Genomic DNA, 19843 nt, shown 5'->3' with positions numbered 1-19843 from the left:
ACTGTAATAGCCACTTAAGTGTTTAACTTTATTTTGCCGTTGTGTCATTGTTCATTAGTGGAATATGCTAAGATTATATTTCTAGTTATACTTCTGCAACTACAAACACTTCATCTATAATTCATTACCAGAAAACAAATGTGCAGTAAATGGTACAGTTGTCTTTCACTGAAATATATTAATTAAATTGACACTTGATAGCAAAAAGGGTTAGGGGTTGGAAGTAATATTGATGAGGGACACGCCATCCTAGAAGACATCAATAGTTCTTACTATCTTTCTGACTTTGACACATAACGTCACTCCTGGCTGAAAACAGTGTTTCAATGACTCCTCAATGCAGGGTCACACCTATAACCTTACCTAACAGTGAGGTCACTGTGTGCTGACACACCATGGACTGATCCTCATCATCTCTACACAAGTTGAGAAATCAAACCACCTCAAGGTCACTAAAAACAAGACTTTCTGGATGTTTGTTACCCAGCAAATCACCCAAAGTGATTTACAGTGCAGTTTTACCATTCATCAGTAAAAATAAAAAATACAAAAGTATATATACAGTATATATGTGCTTATAAGCATCTCTCTCTCTCTCTCTCTTTATATATATATATATTACCCCATATATGAGGGTTCTGAGCAGTATTTCAGACATATAAATTAGTGATATTTAACTAGCAAATGATAAATGATACAGATGTGACATAAAATCAATCTGTGTGTTTACATAGACAAAATATATATTATAATGTAGCTCATGTGGGTTCTGACTTAGATATTACTTAAACATGTTATATGTGTATATGTATATATTTCATTGCACTTATATGTCACTTATATTGTAGCACTTTGTAGTTTGGCTTTTTGGAGCTGTTTGTTCCCTCATGGTTGATGCACTTATTGTAAGTTGCTTTGGATAAAAGCGTCAGCTAAATGAAATGTAATTCAATAAAGCAATTTGAACCAAAATATACATGTAGTGACTTTATTTTTTGTAGCAACTAAGTTGACATGTAAAGTATTGAAATCACTGTAAGTATCTATAGTGCGTATGTTTTAATAATACATAAAATCAAAATGCAGATATTGTCATTTGAACAAGTGGTACTGAAAGTAAAAACAACTATTTCCCCAAGTGTGCGTGACCCCTTCTCACATTTTACGCGCACAAGAGATTTCCTGTCGATATTCTTTAAAGCAGTTTACGCCCGCTCTTTGCTTTTCCAAAGACTTTCTTGTCCGCACTTACGCACATTGCGTTACGGCCACTGTCGAGGCTTCTCAGCTGGTTTGCCAAACATCCACAGAAAAAAAGAGATGAGCAGGAAAACGAGACGAAGGAATCGAGAACAATTAATTTTAGGCAGAGGCATAGCGATACATCTAAAGTCTGTTTAGGTATGTAAGCTGCTTTTTGAACTTTGCACACACCTGTTAGTTACATTAGCTCTGTTTGTGAATGGCTGTATGTATGGGCATAAATTTAGCGTTAGCCAACCATGGCTAGTTAGCTGGCTGGCTAACATGCTAGCCAACGTTAGCCTCTACCAGGAGGCGTTCAGCTGCGACCACAGAGGTTAGAAAACGCTAGCGATGTAGCTAGCGGTTGAAATGACACGCTAGCTCGCCCCTTTATTGCTACGCGTTAAAATTGTCGATGTATTCTTCGACACATTACGTTGCTTAATTGGCTGCCACAGTTCCCTCACGTCAAACTTGTTTCAATGAAGCTAACGTTGTCAAGCTACATTGAGGCCAAACACTCAAACTACTGTGGCCTAAACATAACTTCCTGTGTTGCCCGATCAATAGTTGGACGTGCAAATAACACCGTACTAGAAGATGTTCCAAAATAGAATAACGGGTAACGTCAGCATCAATCGCAGTCGTAAAGTTATTAGAGTGAACATTAGCTACTCCTCTGCTGCGAGATCTACTGCAGTCGCACCATAGCAGCTCACGGTTAGCTCCATAGCTCCTGTAGCCATTCAGCTCATCATCTCAGCAGCTCTTCTCTACAAACTGAAATGGTGACAGCTAGCGAGAATCTCGAACAAAGCTGTAATCTACAGTTTCTTAAGATGGCTTAAACGTATTCACTTCTTACAAAAGTCATATCCTGAAACGAGTATAAGGAGGTGCAGGCAAGTTAATTATTTGAGTGTAGGTGGTGAGACGAGAGCCATGTTGTTACCGTCAGATAATTTTATGACTAATTTCAAGTAAACAGGATTGTGATACAATGCAAGTCTCTGGACAGATGAAAAATCTGTATATATGTATAGATAGGCACACCTTAGAAACTTGTCTTCTGTGTCAGTGAACAAACTGTTCAATCTGTTTTCTCTGCTTCAGAGGAAGTAAGGTTAGACCTGTAATATGTAATGTATGCATATTATTTGGTTAGGTTAGTGAACCTTCACTTTGATGTTTCCAGATGAGCAGACCATGATAAAACATTGTTTTCTTCATTTTAGTGTGCAACAAATAATCTTGTCAATCCCATATCATTTTTTTTTCTAGTGTAGTTTTACTGTAAAGTATTTGTTCAGTTGTTATGGTATGCCCAAGCTATTTTTGTATTATTTAGAAGCTTTCCCAATTAATTGCATGACTTATATTAAAGTAGGTTCAACTTACTCAATAATTTGTGACCCTATGCTTTTTTAAATAAATAAAATATGTGTTGTTAATAGTTTCTTTCTTAATAGCTGCTAGTATAGTAGTAGTATAGGAGATCCCCCTCAGAAATCACAACAAGAGAGTGGGTTTGGGGTTGATGATGCTTCTAACATGTGATAGACACTGAAAAGAAAAAAAGAAAACAATTTTCTCCTGATTAAAATGCAGACCCACCCACTTGGAAGACACAAATGAAGATGTTAAAAGAGTTTTTGGAGATAAGAGCCGCCAGTGTCGATGTGATGTAAACAAAAACGTGACCTCTGCAGCGGAAATAATTTTATTATGTCCTGCCTCTGCACTACCCCTCACCTGAAACCTGTGGAGAATTTGTTGCTGCTGTGAACCTCCTTCTGTGATGTTCATGTTTGAAAGGAGAACTGCAGACAGAGTCCGAACCCTCTTCTCCAGAGTTCCTTTGCAGGTCTTGTTTGAGAAGGAAGAAGTAGATTTTTACCAGAGACAGAAAATTCAGTCTCAGTCTTTTAGATTGTACTTATGTAAGAGTTGCAAACTCTTCTCTTAGCTGTGGTCAAAGACAGCGTGTGGGAGTGTCCATCTCACTTTGTGTAGGTCTAACCCATTCTCATGTGTGACATCTACAGTAGCATTGATTTTTGCTGTGAGTCCAGATGGTGGCCTCAGTGGGAGGGAAAAAAATGTGACCTGCTACATGGGATGTAATTGAAGGCATAAATCTAACCTCAGTCGGAGAAGAACGTTTTTAATTTTATTGTGGATTCAGATTTTGCAGGTCTCACAGTCCTGTGGTGGAAGTGTTTACCCAAGAATCCCACTTTTTCATAGGTTGGTTGGTATTAGCACAGGCTTTTATAACTGGCACTTATCATGTGGCCCCTCTTGTAATTATTACTCTGATTGTTTTAATGAATACAGTGGTACCATTTGACATTTGTAGCAAAAGAGAAATAAGGAAAACACATTCTGAGTCCACATGCTATCCTGTCCAAAAAGGTGCTCATAGATCATGTAATTCCTTTTAATGACATCAGAGGAGATGTGTCAACATATTCAGTATTGTCCACTATCTGAACATTTCCTTCCCCTCACTGATATCCTTCGCCCTGTGTCCTCCATGTCACGATTATATTAGTTAATTTGATAATGTATTACTTTGTGCTCTAAGTATTTTGTGACTACTCTTTCCTTTAGTTTATTCTTTTTACAGGACACAAATTCTTCATGGACATTTATTTGAAATGATGTTCCTTCAACTCTCAGTTAATTGACCTGACTTTATCTGTAATTGCTTTGCTATATTTCTGTTATATTCAGCACTCACATTGCCAGTTCAGAAACGTGCCTGTCGCCGATATGACTTAACTTATTTTGAATTTGAGTTGACTCAAATAAGACATGGGAGGATGCTTCTATGCAAATAACAAAGTTTGATTAGTTTTTAATCAGTCAATTAGATTAAGTCAATACATTAGTGTAATACTTAGCCACTTGTGTACAACTTGTAAAACAACATTATATATCCTGCACTGCATCTCGTTATATTGTATTTAATACATACAAAGATGTGCATTTCTATTATGTATAGCTTGTCACACCATGGACAGCAGGAAGAGAAAGAGAGGCCTTGAGCAGAGGAAAAGGGAGACTTGTGAGAAGACTTGGAGTGAAGATAGACTCGATTTGTAGCACTTGGTATTTGGCTTATTGAAGCAAAATATACTTACTTGATTCTTGTTGTTCTGGGTTTGTTCCCTCATGGTTGATGCACTTATTGTAAGTTGCTTTGGATAAAAGTGTCAGCCAAATGAAATGTAATAATAATGTAATTTGAAAGAAAAGAATGGAGTGTAGTGGAAAACTGAGAGGTGAGAAGGAAGGAATTGGAGTAGCCAGGTTGAGTGTTATTATTAGAAGAAGAAAACAGAAATGTAAGACAATGACCTGTAGAGATTTGGCATGTTTTTCTATTAGAACATTTGTCAGCTGGTTTCTGCTCTGAATTTTTTGATTAAACAATGTCCCTCAATTGTTGCACCTGACATTGTTTTCTCTTTCTATCTAATTTCTGAGATTTTATATTTTGTTATATTATTTAGTTTGGTGCTTAAAAATACATGTAAAAACGTAACATCATGTAAATTGAAGAAAAAATGATTTATGATCCAGCTCAATTTCAACATTAGTACTCAAATTAAAGTAAATTGTAGTTACTAACCAACTTAACTACTGATCAGAAGCGTATTCTGTGCTGCAGCCAGTGTTAACCTGTTATGAATAAGGTTGTGCCTCAAGCTTCCAGCAGATCATAGCTTACTAACTAGCATTGGGCCTCACCCACCAACAGTTCTTAACAATGTCTTCTTAAAACCGACTTATTCAAAGATTGTGACATTCACCAATGTTTTCTTCTCTGGGATTTGTTCTTATGTAAGAACAGAATCTACGCACACTGAAGAGCACGCTTGCGCACACTTGACAACTGAAATGCTAATTCAAAATAATCAGTTGTGAATTTTACTTTCAATTCTACAGTTGTATAATATGATTTAAATTACCATAATATTTTATCATTTGTATAATAAAAAAAACAAGTTTCAGTGCACATGGAAATGTTGAAGAGGAGAACAAACTTGGGATTTCTCGTATTTGGTCGATGCAGCAAAATATATTTAATTAAAGAATAGTCACTCATCTTTAGGTTTTACACCCTAGTGTTTACATATTAATTATGTCACATGTTCCATAGTTCTACTGCTTTTAGTTAAAGGTGCAGTGTGTAGAATTTTGTGATATCTAGTGTTGAAATTGCATGTTGCAGCTGAACACCCCTCATCTAACCCTCCCCTTCCAAACATGAAAAAGAAACTGTGGTAGCCTTTAATTGTCATAAAAACTCAAGGTGTTTTGTTTGTCCAGTCTGGACTAATGTAAAAAAACATGGCAGCGTCCGTAAAGAGGTTCCCCTCGATGTAAATATAAAGTATTTAATAGTTATAGACCGATATGGTTTTTTCAGGGCCGATACCGATTATTAGTAGTCAAGGAGGCCGATAACCGATATTTGGAGCCGATATTCATTTGCAGTAAAAGTGAAAATATTGGCGTCAAAATTTTGAATAATACAAACTCCAACACTTAAGTTTGTTTAAATGCCTTTAAGCATATGTTTATTAAACAGATTTTCAGATAACTAAACATGTTTTTTTTCTTAGAATTTTAAAACAAAGATGCAGGGAGTTCCAAGGCTCAGCAGCAACTCTCTCTTTCTCTCTCTCTCACACAAGGGCTGTCAACGAATATTCTAAATTCGAATATTTATTCGAATATAAAAATTGGGAAAATTAATATTCGACTGTGGCTGACATGCCCCCTAAACTCGCAACATACACTCCCACTACCTTCAGCTCACGTCACCCACAGAGACCCCTTATTACCGGACTGGATGTCTAACCCACACACATATGTCTACTATCACGGACTATTTCCATATCGATATGTTCAGCAGCCCGTCTGGAGGGACTGCGAGCGAGCAGAGCTGCCGCCTATGTTTATATAACGTTAATGGGCTCACAGTAACGTTACTAGTAGTTGTGAGTTGTAGAGGGCTGGGATGTTTATTACAATTTCAGGAGACTTTGCTGCCTTAACTTACCTTCGAAACATATATCTGCTCTCCGTAGCTTTTCCTCTTGTCAAAACTGTTTCTCCTCTCTGCCGTGTGTGAGCAGTGTGCATGCACAGCTCTCACTGCTGATTGGCTGTTACCTGGCTCTGTGTGTAACCAATCAGATGGTGCTGTGGGTGGGACAATGCTGAAAATCTGTGCCGATAATTGGTCGATCCCTAGTATTTAAATATAAACGACCTTTTCTGGGGTAAAGAAAGCTACAATTCATACAATTTAGATGAAATGAACTAGTGAAAACATCATGAGGATTATTCTACATTTCTGCCGATAGTTCCCTTTCACCTAAATCTTACACACTGGATGGACTGCTGGTTCACACAGATTGCTCCAATAACAGCTCGTCTCTGATGCATGCAGTTGTATCATTATAAAATGCAGAATTTAACCGCACAGCAGCTGTGAGCAAAGACAACAGGGTCAGCAATGCTTGTAATTGATTATCCATGTTGCATTCTACACTGGTAACTGAGGCTCCTGCTGGTTATTTTCTTTTAAGTGGGTGATAGGAGCTTGAGGAATCAGAGAATGCTACATTGTGACCGAAAACACCCAATCAGCAAGTGGTTGTTAGTCAGTTTTTCCAAACAGCTGTTTTTGCAAATCCAGATTAAAATGCTTTGCCAGACTTTTCAAACTAAAACAGGGCCAACAGTGTTTCCAAACTTCTCAGTTTTAGTGGTTCTAAAACTCTGGAGTAGTGTGGACGGCAGGGTTATATGTAGCAGAGTTGATATGTTTTTAAACAAAAATGTAGTAGTAGGGATGTGGCCCAAAATGTTTTGCAGAAACTGGTTCGGTTTTATCCAAAGCACAACCAAGGAGATAGAAAGTGACCACACCATCGGAAGAAAAAATACACTAAGCTTTGTTCCCTGAGACATAGAAAATAATCTTTATTACAGTTACTGAAATTGCTAAATAACGAATGCAAGACTCCGCAAAAGTCCTGTCAAAGGAAGGTTAGTGGTCTCAGACCACTTTTCAACTAGGGAAACAATGCTGGGTGGGCCTTAATGAGTTGATTGGCAGCTACAAAAAGGTATATGCTAGGTGCTGAAAGTGACAGTGAACGATACTGCGGTGTGTCAATCCCGTGAAACATGATTGGTCATTGGTGGCAATATTCTTGGGGTGTTTTGCCTTTTTTGCAGCACAGAATTAACTAAACCCACACCAAGGACAAGAAACTCTCCTGCTTTTTCCTCTTAATTCCTCACCTTGCAATGAAGGATTCTTACTGCAGTAGAATAAGGATGCCAAAATTCCTCAAACATTTGACACAACTTAAAAACCAGAGAGGTAAAAGGAGTCCTCACTGTCATAGATATTCCTCCTCCCATCAGTCCTGTTGAACATTTATGGGATACAGTACTTGAAGACTGAGTCGAGCATTCTGTGACATAAGAAGTGTTTTGGAACATTATCAGAAAATGCAGGGATAATGGTCTTGAATGCCAACATGCTTTAAACTGCCATAACCTTAGCTAGAATAGAACATGATCACATCATAATGCGCAGATTTTTTGATTTGTAATGCATTGGTAAGTGACTGTTTTTTTCCTTGTAAGACACAAGTGACTGTGGTTGTATTGAAATGAATGAATCACAAGATGCTTCTTTTTAGTGTGGTTAAATAGATAGAATTGTATTATTTCCCCCTGTTGCCTAACAAAGACAACTTATCAGATTGCAACGCTGAACCATTTCCACACAAATGAAAAGTTGAATCCTTTTCAGGCACCAGCTTTTGATCCACCATACTGCTAGCTCGCAATGAATTAAAATACATGTAATGTAATTTAACAAAACAGCACTGCCATCTAGTAGTTAGTCATTCTGATGTTTTATAGTCTGACTCACCAAATATACATGGTGGGTATACCCTACATTGGCAGCAAGTTTTTCAAATATTTGTGAGAGGAAATTGATTCAAGTTTTCCACTTTGTTTATTGTTTTACAAGTTATATACCATTTCATTATTATGACCACTGCTCTTTCAGACAGATGCAATCATCCTGTATCAGAGTCTCCTGTCATCTTCAAGATTGGTCATATTGATTACAAAATAAAATTGTCAGATCACCTACTAGCTACATATTAAATGTAACAATATGATTGACATCTTATGAAAAGCAAATCATGGAAATATCTTTTTTTTTTGTTACTCTTTCAGGTGTTACATTACCCGGGGGCCAACACTTCACTTGCTATTCCATTGGACCAAGCAGTTATGCGACAGATTTATCAGCATCTATATGACAGTGGACATGTAAAGAGGTCTAGTAGCAGCTTTGAAACCAATTAGCTTACACCTATGGCAACGAATCACACAACAAAAGTATTTGGTCATAACCAAATATCAGATATACACAAGAGAAACCTCTGAAGTTTTCAGTTTTTTTATAAGTTAATTCCTGCTGTCAAAGTCCTACTAAGTTTGGGTGTATGGATATTGTGCTGACAACATTGTCATGGTGGCCTGGGCACGTCTGAGCTAGTGTGGAGTCTCAGTTTCTAATAGAATGTTAGCAAATGGCTAGCTACGTATGATGACAGTTGATGCCATTATTCTCTTTTTTTTTATCTCTGGCCCCTACAAGGGGGTATAAACTTTGTAGTTGTACTCCCTTATCCCATCTTTTCATTTCTCTTTCATTTAGTCATCCATCCACCCAACCAAAAATAACCATTGTTTATTTTTGCTCCATCATTCACTCAATTCAGTTCTCATCACTTTTGTACAGCACTAAGCACTCTAGCTCAGCCTAACTAAACTCTGGGCCTTTATGTGATCCAATTTTTTCCTTTGAATTCATCTCACATCTGTCCCATTTCATTGCCACAGCCCTGTCTTGGCCTACCCCACTCACAGTCTGGCCCTGCGCAGATCATCCCGAAGTCTCTTAGTGAAGCCACTAGGCAATTGTTTTGGTGGTTGCTTTGGTTGCATGGAATCGGCTTAACCGTGGAGAGGCCAGGCTACCACAAACTGATGGACTTTGACAAGCGAGGAGTTGGGGGAGGAGGTGGGGGAGGAGGTGGCGGTGGAGGAGGCGGCGGTGGTGGGGGTGGAGGGAAGGTGGAAACAGAGGAGGGTAAGAGGATGTCTGTGAAGACAGGGAGTCGGTCAGGACACGGTGGCCGAAGTGCTGGCTCAAACTCTGGAGTTCTGATGGTCGGACCAAACTTCCGGGTAGGAAAGAAGATCGGCTGTGGGAACTTTGGAGAGCTGCGACTTGGAAAGAACCTATACACCAATGAATACGTGGCTATTAAACTGGTAAAAATCATTTCTCTTTATATTGTAGAGCAGCGCTTATTATCGATATGATGGTTACTAATCCATATTTCATAATAAAATAAATGAATTGAACTTAAAGGTGATAGGAAAGTGTATCTTATTGTATATTATATATCAGTATTGAAATATTTGCTCTTGACTACCCTGGCATATGGCAGTGTTGTCACAAGAAAGGCTTACTTTGGATTTTTCAATCTTTTTTTTTTTGCCTCCATTATGTGATTTAAAAAATGTACATCCTCATTCATAGGAACCCATCAAGTCCAGAGCACCACAGCTGCACCTAGAATACCGCTTCTACAAACAACTAGGAAGTTCAGGTAGGAACCACAGTCTCTTCTGTTTCCTTTTCTACTGTGAGAGTGAATAATTTCATAATTAACCAAACATTAACAAGCCTCTCTCTATCTGTCCATCCAGAGGGTGTACCCCAGGTATTTTACTTTGGACCATGTGGTAAATATAATGCTATGGTACTGGAGCTACTGGGACCCAGCTTAGAGGACCTGTTTGACCTCTGTGACAGGACCTTCTCTCTGAAGACTGTACTCATGATAGCCATACAACTGGTAAGGCACACACACACACACACACACACACACACACACACACACACACACACACACACACACACACACACACACACACACACACACACACACACACACTGACTTCCATTGTTTACCTGTAGACTTAGCCTAACCTTAACCAAAGTTACTACTTGCCTAACCCCTACCCTAACCATAACATAAAGTTAAGCTTAACCTTAAAACATGTCTTCTAAATTTCGTCCCCATAATGTGACTCTGTAAACAAATATAACTCCCCACAACATGAGCCTGGACCACACATACTCAAGGGAAAACTTGCCCCAGATTTCATTGGATTTTCCTAGCTTTCATTTTTAAAGGAACCATTTTGCATTTTTTTTTACTGTACTCTGTCCTGTCCTTTAGATAACGCGTATGGAGTTTGTCCACACCAGAAGCCTGATCTATCGAGATGTGAAGCCTGAGAACTTCCTGGTGGGCCGACCTGGCTCCAAACGGCAGCACACCATCCACATCATTGACTTTGGCCTGGCTAAAGAATACATAGACCCAGAGACCAAAAAACACATCCCATACAGAGAACACAAGAGCCTCACTGGAACGGCTAGATACATGAGCATCAATACACATCTGGGGAAAGGTGAGCTGCTCACTCAGGTCACATATGCATATACAGTATGTACCACCCAAACCAAAGGTATTTAAGGTCTATTAAGAGCTTATTAAAACATGTGTCTCAGAAGTGTCTTGGAAATATCATAGTCATGTTTTAATCTGGAGAAATTTAAACTAGAAATAAAAATAAGTGAAATATTATTGGCCTATTATTTATATCAATAAAAACTCACACAGTCATAAGATACAATTACACAGCAGCTGAACAAGAAACATGCATAACACATGGACAGACTAGATACAGAAAATCAGGGAAAGGCCTGAGAGAACAGACATTTTTTAATTTTGCTTATGAAACTTGACACTGTTGATGCAGATCTCAGGTCGGCAGGCAGATTAGAAACTGAACAGGACCATAGTAACTGCAGGCGCCTGTTGTTCGCAACTCTTGCTTTCTGCAGTAAGTAACCATCACCTGGTTCCAGACATCTGCACTGCTGCCCACGTTTTTAGGTGTGATGTTGTTCTCGTTAAAGGTACAGTGTGTAGAATTTAGTGTAATCTAGTGGTGAAGGTGCATGTTGCAAATCCTCCACATTATTCAGGCAAGGGGAGGTGCAGATGCGGAAGTGGTGTATTAATTCTGCTTCGTAGATGTAATTTTCTTGAAAACAAAAACAGACACCTGTCTCGTCTCTTATCGCCACAAACTTTCTTGACATCTTCGTCTGTGTTTTCTATGTTTATGACTGTGCTTTTTCACCAGGAGAAATTTCTTTTCTATTAGCTTTATTAATTTGTGTCTTTCGCGTGTTAGTAGCGCCATCAACCCCCCCTCTCGCTTGCGATTAATCCAGCAGGTGATCCCCGCTGTGTTCACACATCACATTTTCCTAAATTTCTATGGACTTTATGCTAGGCGGCCAGGTGGAGAAAGTCTGCAAATAATCCGTAGCCTCTCACTCTGACTTTTGCTTTCACACATGCACCTCCTCCAGAGAAAATACGAAGAAACTGCAGGGTTAAGTGCATGTCTGAAAGCAGCTTTAGTAAATCCACACTGCATTTCAGCCATGTTTTTAACAGAACAGATGTTTTAATCAATCCAGATGTGTACACAGGCTGCTTAATGGCTCTTGTTTCACTGGCACTAATAACTCACATGGCTTGTAGAGGCGAAGGGGAATCATTCTGTACTGTGTTTGCCAAAACTTAAAAGCAGTGACAAGATTAAATCAAAGTTTACCATGACATTTTCACAGCTGCTGTTTGACTGCCAGCTAATTCAATAAAATAAAATAACTTCTGAACAGGACAGCATGTAATCAGTGCATTGACAAAGTTCTTGTAATATCTCAGAAGGCAGTCCGATGCCAAAATTATTGAAGTGAAGGTTGTCTGCATTTTACCATTTTTAAATATCACCATACTTGTGGTTAAGTACCACAAAAGCATAAGACCATAATAAATATAACAGGCCCCTCACTCACAGCAGTAGTATTGTAAGTACCAGAATAGGTGTACAATGTGTTTCTTGTGTCAGAGGTAATAAACCACACTGCTAATAGAGTCCAACCAGTGAAGCCTTTGTGGTTGTTCTTTGTGTTGTTTCAGAGCAAAGCAGGCGAGATGATCTGGAGGCACTAGGCCATATGTTCATGTACTTCCTGCGAGGCAGTTTACCTTGGCAGGGACTCAAGGTGAGGAGATAGCTGACCACATATTGTGTTCACTGTAGGGCTGCTTGATGTATTGAAAATGTGTCGTCATTGGTATATCAGCATGCGCAATATATATATCGCAAAAGATGGCTTGAACTGTTAATGGTTTTTCATTTGCTGTTGCATTCACTCTCTGCATGTCAATATATTTGGCCAATCACATGGAGCCCTGCTGTCCTAGATAATAAAATAAAGGTATTCTGATCATTGTCATGGTAAGGGTTAGTTTTCCATCAATGAATCATTGACAGCATACAGTGCGAATGATTGAGACACAGAGCAGAGCAGTAAACTAACAAAGCTTGTAATAACTGTAAGAAGTGTTTCACGGTACAAACATGTATGAATAGACTCCAAATTAACAATGTGAGTGGACATAGTGGAGCTGCATGTGGCCGGACTGTGCACCTTCTCCCTCAGGCTGTGGAGCTGTCTGTGGTCCCTGCGTCCGTAGCCAGGGACTGTTTATGTTTATTTATCGCCATGACATATCGTCATCGCGATATTCACCAAGGTTATACCATATCGCATGTTTACCTAATATCGTGCAGCCCTACTTCACTGGTTCAGTCATCTGTGATTTTTTGCTTCCTTTCATGTGCGGATCTGTCTTTACTTTTCTTTGCATCCATACATTGCCTGTTATGAATATACTTCTCCCTGTTTCTTTCCTTATTAGGCTGACACTCTGAAAGAACGTTATCAGAAGATAGGAGACACAAAGAGAGATACACCAATAGAGATCCTTTGTGAGAACTTCCCAGGTTTGTATACGCGTACTTTTACGAAAAAGGCTGTTTCTGTGCAGCTATGGTATATAGGCTACAGCATGCTGAGGCTAGCATATGTTGATCAAATTTTTGTCTCTGTGTATGAATCTGTGCATGTATGGCTTGGGGTTTGGGTGCTTGTTTGTGTCCCTGTGTGTTTGTAACAGAAGAGATGGCCACCTACCTGCGGTACGTGCGTCGGCTGGACTTCTTCGAGAAACCGGACTATGACTATCTGAGGAAACTCTTCACAGACCTCTTTGACAGAAATGGATACATCTTTGACTACCAGTATGACTGGACTGGAAAGCCACTGGTTAGTGTGAAGTGGGTCTTTTGTACAGCACACACACAGTGAGCTGTTTGAGCTGAACAGATGAGTTTAAAGCAGGATAGACCCTGCAGTGACTGAACTGCAAAGCAAATGCTTTTAAAGGTACAGTGTGTAGAATTATGTGATGTCTAGTGTTGAAATTGCATGTTGCAGCTGAATACCCCTCACCTCACCCTCTCCTTCCAAACATGAAAAAGAACTTGTGGTAGCCTTTAATTGTCATAAAAACTCAAAAGGTGTTTAGTTTGTCCAGTCTGGACTAATGTAAAAAACATGGCGGCCTCCGTAGAGAGGACCCCCTTGATGTAAATATAAAATATTTGAATATAAAGGGCCTTTTCTTGGGTAATTAAAACTACAATTCATACAATTTAGATGAAAGTGAAAACATCATGAGAATTATTCTACATTAAATTTCTGCCAATAGTTCCCTTTCACCTAAATCTTACACACTGGACCTTTACAGCATCTTATGTAAAAACATAATCCTTCAAAAACAGCTTTAAAGACCCTGTTCACAACTGTTATCAACATCTGTCTGAAGTGATCCGATCAAAAGTGAACAGCTCTTAGTTGTCAGTTTACACCTGGGTAAGGGATGTGACATTTTTGACAAATGCTCTAAGTGGTTGATAAAACACAAAAGTGTGAGCTGACCAGTCAGGGCAGACTAGGTTTTTTGGCAGTTAGGCCAAGAGTTCAAATGGAGTATTCTAGACAAAGGCACTGCAGCAGTGAAGGCTATTAGAAATCAGTGTTAATCTACGATATTCTGCGAGGAAACATTTAAAATACCAATAAGAATCGCAAAAGGAGTTTGGCACGTTTGTTACTGGTTTGGGGATCAGGGATCCTGAGAAAAATATATCTACATACATTTGGCTGTGTTCAGTGAGTGGGACAATGCATTCAGATCACCTGTCAAATTTTCTCTAAATCAATTGACTCTGTGGTGATAATTTGAACAGTGCAAAATCCTGCTCAAGTTACTGTCACATGATGCTTTCAAGTGTCTACATTTGTTGTAAATATATTTTATAATAACACAAGACTTAACTGTACAGGGCTTCTAGTAAAACGTATAAATGTGTTATCAATAACATCAATTATAGGTTATCAAGTCAACATAAGAAAAGTATATTTCCTTTCACTGAGCCCATGTTGACCTCACTTCCTGTATGTTTAGCCCACTCCTATTGGTCCAGTGGCCAGTGAGACTGCACTTCAAACGAGCAACCGAGAGAAGGCACCACAGACCAAAAACCAGGTACACAAACTCATTCTGGACAAACATGAAAGATAATTGTGTCAGTGTAGGTAGGGTCTGAATATTTGAAACAGACTGAGTAAATTGTCAAACACACACAAAGCTGGCCACATTAGGCAGTCCTGCCTTGCACTGCTGCTCCCTCAGCATTGACATTTCTTGTTTGCTGCATCTGATAGTAGAGAAATGCAGCCTTTTTACAGGGATAGTTTGCTTGGTTTCTTTGTCAGTCAAAACTGAAAATAGCAGTATGGTTGCAAGTATAATGAAGCAATCCAAACTAAGGCTTTTAACTCCAAAATTTAAAAAAAACTTGAATTTTAAGTAGAAAACCTCATTGTTGGGGTTAGGGATTACATTACCTCAATGCCACTATTACCTACAGTTAGCACTAGCTACAGTAAAACATGTGTAAAATATTTGAAGTGTTTTACCAAATTGACTCTCATAGGATGGAAGATGTTTTGAGATGTCTCAAAATATAGATTAGTTTGTGTACGCACTACAGTATCCGTTATCTCCTGTAGGCTCAACTGTTTTTTTTGTTGTGCCTCTTCACGGAGGATGTCAGTAGTACATGCACTGGATCCAGGACTCCTTTAACACGACATCCTAGGCACCAGTGAGCACATCATTGACAATGATGTACTCGGCATATAGCCACGTCCGGGCAGGGGAGTTACCGTGTACCAAAAGATGTGCATCACAGCTCAGATCGTGAAACTTGAGGTCAAACCTGTTACAGTCTTTATGTTTACTGTGGTGTATATTGTAAACAAGAAAATTATGTTCCCTGGCCTCTCTTCTCTGCTTTTGACACAATGTCTCCTTTTAGACAACATATTGTAAGTATTCCCATCAATCAACAACAAAATGTTGGGAAGAGGGGATGAGTGTAGTTTAAATGTCTAGCCAATTAAGTATATGCAACTACAAATATGCAGCAAACACACCAAGGGCCTTTATTAAACTTTGTGAACAAATTTGATGAAAATCACACTAATGAGAATTACATGCATTAGTGTTGATAGTGTTGATAGTGTTGCAGTATTGGAGTACTCTAGTAAGTCCCTGAACTTCTAGAGTCAACCGGGCTCCCACCACTGCAACACTGACACTGTCAAATAACAGGACGGGAGACAAAAATTGGGTTAACACAAATCATTGTGCTCTATTTAGACCCATCAAACGTGTACAAGGCACGTGAGGTAGAGGGAACAGAAACTCAGAGGATGTATAATCTCTTGCCCCCTTGGCACCACTTGTGCACTCTTACTGCACTGCACACTGAAGTGCTCACCCTCCTGTTGCTCCTCCACCCATATACTGACTATAAACTCACTGTTTCTGTTTTCTTTTTCCTTTTTACCTCATTCTGTTCTCTCCTTGCGGTTCTGCTCCTCACCCTACCACTCCTCTTCTCCACCGGCTTATCTTTCAACTTCTCCCTTGGGTTTCTGCTTTCCTTTTTGTCTCTTTCCTTCTGCTATTCCACCCTTATCTCATCAACTTTCCATGACAAATTCCTTCCATTTCACCTTTCCTCTTACCTTTTCCCTACACCTCGTATCCCTTGTCGTTTCTCCTGCAATTGGCTTCCCATCTCCTCTAGTCTCCAGAGAGGAAAGGCAGTGAGTCCCAGCCCACTCCAGTGACCAATCAAGAGCTGCTGGGCTCCCATCTCACTGCTGATAGGCTGGGCGGGTCTGTCCAGGTACTGAGAGGAAGGGTTAGCTCTGCTGGCTTCCTGTCTTTCTGCCTACCTGTCTATGCGTCTGCCTGCATGACCTTCTCTGTCTCTGCAGCAGGGCTGACCTCTGTTTCTTCACAACCTCAGCTGTTCACTAACATGGGAATATTTAATAGAAATTTCAAATTTGGTTGCCCTAGTGTGGACTTGATGGAAATCTTAATTTTTTTCCCCCAATTAGGCTATGTCCATACTAACATGTTTCAGTTTTTAAAAACATGGCATCCACCCTACTGGCCCCATTTTAGTATGGAAACTCACAGACACAGAGACTTTTGGAAGCAATGACTCCCCCATTCTCTTCCTTATCAGTCATGACTCACCTACCAGTGGTCAATACAAAGCATTAATAACACTGTCAGTAACAGTTCCACCTTGTCTCTTGTCCAAGAAAAGAAATCCCTGCTCCCTTATTTTTCACCATTGCTTTTTTGTTTATAGTATTTTCTGTAACTAAGCAACCAACTGCAGCCTAGACAATGTGCTTCCTATGTACAATGGCACAGGCATGGTCAGTGTATGTGATGGGAAATGTGATTTGTTTTTAGGTGTGTCAGCCTGGATGGAGATTGTTTTAAAATGAAAAAATGTATTAGTGTGGATGTATCCTTAGATGTCGTTGGAACAATCTATGTTCATTCCTCATTCCATTTCTCACCTCAGGTGATGAGCTCAACCAATGGGGAGCTAAATACAGATGACCCCACTGCAGGACACTCAAACGCACCAATCACAGCCAACGCAGAGGTGGAAGTGGCTGATGATACCAAGTAAGGAGACACACACACAGCTGCATGACCTCTCTTGTTGCAATGCACTTGCATATTTCTCCTTCAGACCATGTTAAAATAGTAATTGTGACAATGCTACAGATAAAAAGCAGGTTTATACAAATTATGCATATGAAACACTGAGAAGGAAGAACAATAAACACCGACAAACAACATGAGACTAGACATGAAGAGACTGATTATCAGTTTGTGTGTGATGAGTGGAACACAGACACACACACAGACACACACACAGACACACACACAGACACACACACACACACACTCTTGCAGTCAGGAGAGAATTCCGGCCCCCGCAGATTATCACAACACACCATATTCTTTTTTAACTTTCAACGGTAGAAGAATCGATGGCCCGCTTATCCAGCATCATAAATATTAATTCAGAAGGTAATTATTAATAATTATGCAAACTGAAACAGCACTAGTTGACAGAGGCATAGAACTGCAGGGTTGTTTTAAACTTAGAACTAAATCCATCAATCAACCAAACTAATATGTTTTGAGAAGGAAGAACAAAAGTAATATTAGGAGACACCATTAAAATCCCCGAAAACCTGGTTTCTGATGGCCCCGCATGAAATATTTGTTGCTTAATGTGAACGTCTAAGTTAAAGTTGGTAAAAATAAAATAATCTTGTGTGTGTTGCAGGTGCTGCTGTTTCTTCAAGAGGAGGAAGAGGAAAGCTCTCCAGAGACACAAATGAAAACAAGAGAGGAGAGAGAAACACCTGCTCTCTTTTTCACTATTTCTTTCTCCTCCTCTTTCTGTCATCCTCTTCATATAATCTCTCTACAATCTCTCTCTCTCTCTCTCTCTCTCTCTCTCTCTCTCTCTCTCTCTCTCTCTCTCTCTCTCTCTCTCTCTCTCGTCAATCCCCTTTTACCCCTCCTCCTCTGCTAATGGGGGTCCTATAGTCTGCCGTGAGTCAGCATAGACTGGCTTGATCAGCAGGCAGCAGAAAATTCTAAGCTGACCTCCTGGTATCTGCTACTCTGACCTGATCAGATACAGTAACATGACTATGCTGTTCCACCAGGAGCTTTAAATGTGGACTAAACTGAACCAGAGGTGGACTCTTCTTGTATTTATGATCACATTCTGAACTAAAACTGGATCAACACATACTGCTGTGACCACAAATGAACAGTTGATAGACTTTTAAAGGCATGGCAATTGGCTGACAGTGAGGATTCAGCTTGTTTCCTTGCAGACTGGCTGACTATTTTTTTGTTTGAGTTTTTTTTCTTCCTTGCTGACTGGTTCAGAGGAGAGAGATATGTATTTCTGAGGAGATACAGACAACAAGACAACAAAAGGATATGATGCAAGTAGACTGTCAGACCACAGACACACACAAAACACATGCACACATGTAGAAATACACTGCACACTGTATTGAGCTCATCATAAAAAGACTCCATAGACAAAAGGTTGCAGCTCTCGCACATTGTCGATAAAGTTTTTATTCCCCGGGGTAAAAGGAAGTACACAGTGTTCAATTTCCTGCAACAAATTGGGCTCAGTGTACTTGACAGATGCATTCACCCCTCAGAGGAAAACCTCACATCCACCAGAGTCAAAAGTTTAAAAGAGATGTTTATGTAAAAACTATGCTTTTTTCTGTTTTAATTTGTAACTAAAAAGACTGTCTGCAATTTGAATCCTGTGTTTTCTTTTTGACTTGTTCAGAAAGTTTGTTTCATAGATTCTAGTGTGTTCCTCAAAATGTTATTTTTTATTAACTTGTATTTTTAATTTTCTGATGTTTATTTTTTCCTCTTTGGGTTTGAGGATGGAAAGTCAGATAACTACATTAAAAAACAACCAAACAAAATAAAAACTGATCATTATTTAAGGGAATCATTAACAATATCTTGAAGTGTTTTAGGAGATATATTTTTGCCCAGATCGGGACTTTGTTCAGGAAACAGCATTATTCTTAATGAACATTTACACAAAGTGTATAAATGTTGTGAGATTACAGAAAAGGACTAATCCAGAAAAATATACCGCTGGCCATCTCTCTGTTAAGGAGCAGTTATAAAGGAAACAAAATTTTATGATGGACAAATCATTATCCTCAGCAGTCAAAGCCTGATTTCAAACCTGTAAATTACCCCCACAACTCCATTTTGACCAATTCAGTAAAACACTGCAACTATCAAGTATTTCATTATTGATTAATCTGTGCATTATTTTCTCAGTTAATCGATTTATCGTGTCAGAGCCCAGTGTAATGTCTTGAAATATGTTGTTTTGTGTGATCTGTTTGATGCCAAAAATATTCAGTCTGAAATAAGGTAACACGGCAAAACATAAAATGCTCTGACTGGAGAAGCAGAAACAAGAACATTTATAAATGGCAGTTGATTTACCTCAAGAT

The 19843-nt window shown here is 39.2% G+C and overlaps 1 protein-coding gene across 4 annotated transcripts; it reads left to right on the top strand.

The window, feature by feature from the left end:
- The first annotated feature begins 1159 nt into the window (after positions 1–1159).
- LOC109645903 (casein kinase I-like) lies at positions 1160–19300 on the top strand. 4 transcript variants are annotated; one of them, XM_069511088.1, is made up of 12 exons: positions 1160–1401; positions 8530–9636; positions 9908–9977; positions 10078–10226; positions 10614–10848; positions 12438–12523; positions 13224–13308; positions 13485–13630; positions 14835–14915; positions 16528–16629; positions 17329–17435; positions 18109–19300. In XM_069511088.1, the coding sequence occupies exons 2-12, from the start codon at positions 9349–9351 to the stop codon at positions 18161–18163; spliced, it is 1404 nt and encodes a 467-aa protein (XP_069367189.1). In that variant the 5' UTR covers positions 1160–1401; positions 8530–9348; the 3' UTR covers positions 18164–19300. The 4 variants fall into 4 exon arrangements, with proteins under 4 accessions (XP_069367189.1, XP_019967155.1, XP_019967145.1 ...); XM_020111596.2 differs by having other exon boundaries at positions 13482–13630; XM_020111586.2 differs by lacking the exon at positions 16528–16629.
- The last annotated feature ends 543 nt before the right edge of the window (positions 19301–19843 follow it).

Source organism: Paralichthys olivaceus, chromosome 16 (genome assembly GCF_024713975.1).
Source record: "Paralichthys olivaceus isolate ysfri-2021 chromosome 16, ASM2471397v2, whole genome shotgun sequence".
NCBI lineage: Eukaryota > Metazoa > Chordata > Actinopteri > Pleuronectiformes > Paralichthyidae > Paralichthys > Paralichthys olivaceus.
Note: the sequence above shows the minus strand (reverse complement) of the source record. Positions and strands in the feature narration are given on the sequence as shown.

What these genes read in the sequence shown, in the direction of transcription:
- LOC109645903 (XM_020111596.2), top strand. Translation starts at nt 9,349, where the DNA reads ATGGACTTTGACAAGCGAGGAGTTGGGGGAGGAGGTGGGGGAGGAGGT. An exon ending in AATACGTGGCTATTAAACTG is followed by an intron (nt 9,637 to 9,907) that starts GTAAAAATCATT and finishes CCTCATTCATAG; the next exon opens with GAACCCATCAAGTCCAGAGC. An exon ending in GAAGTGGCTGATGATACCAA is followed by an intron (nt 17,436 to 18,108) that starts GTAAGGAGACAC and finishes TGTGTGTTGCAG; the next exon opens with GTGCTGCTGTTTCTTCAAGA.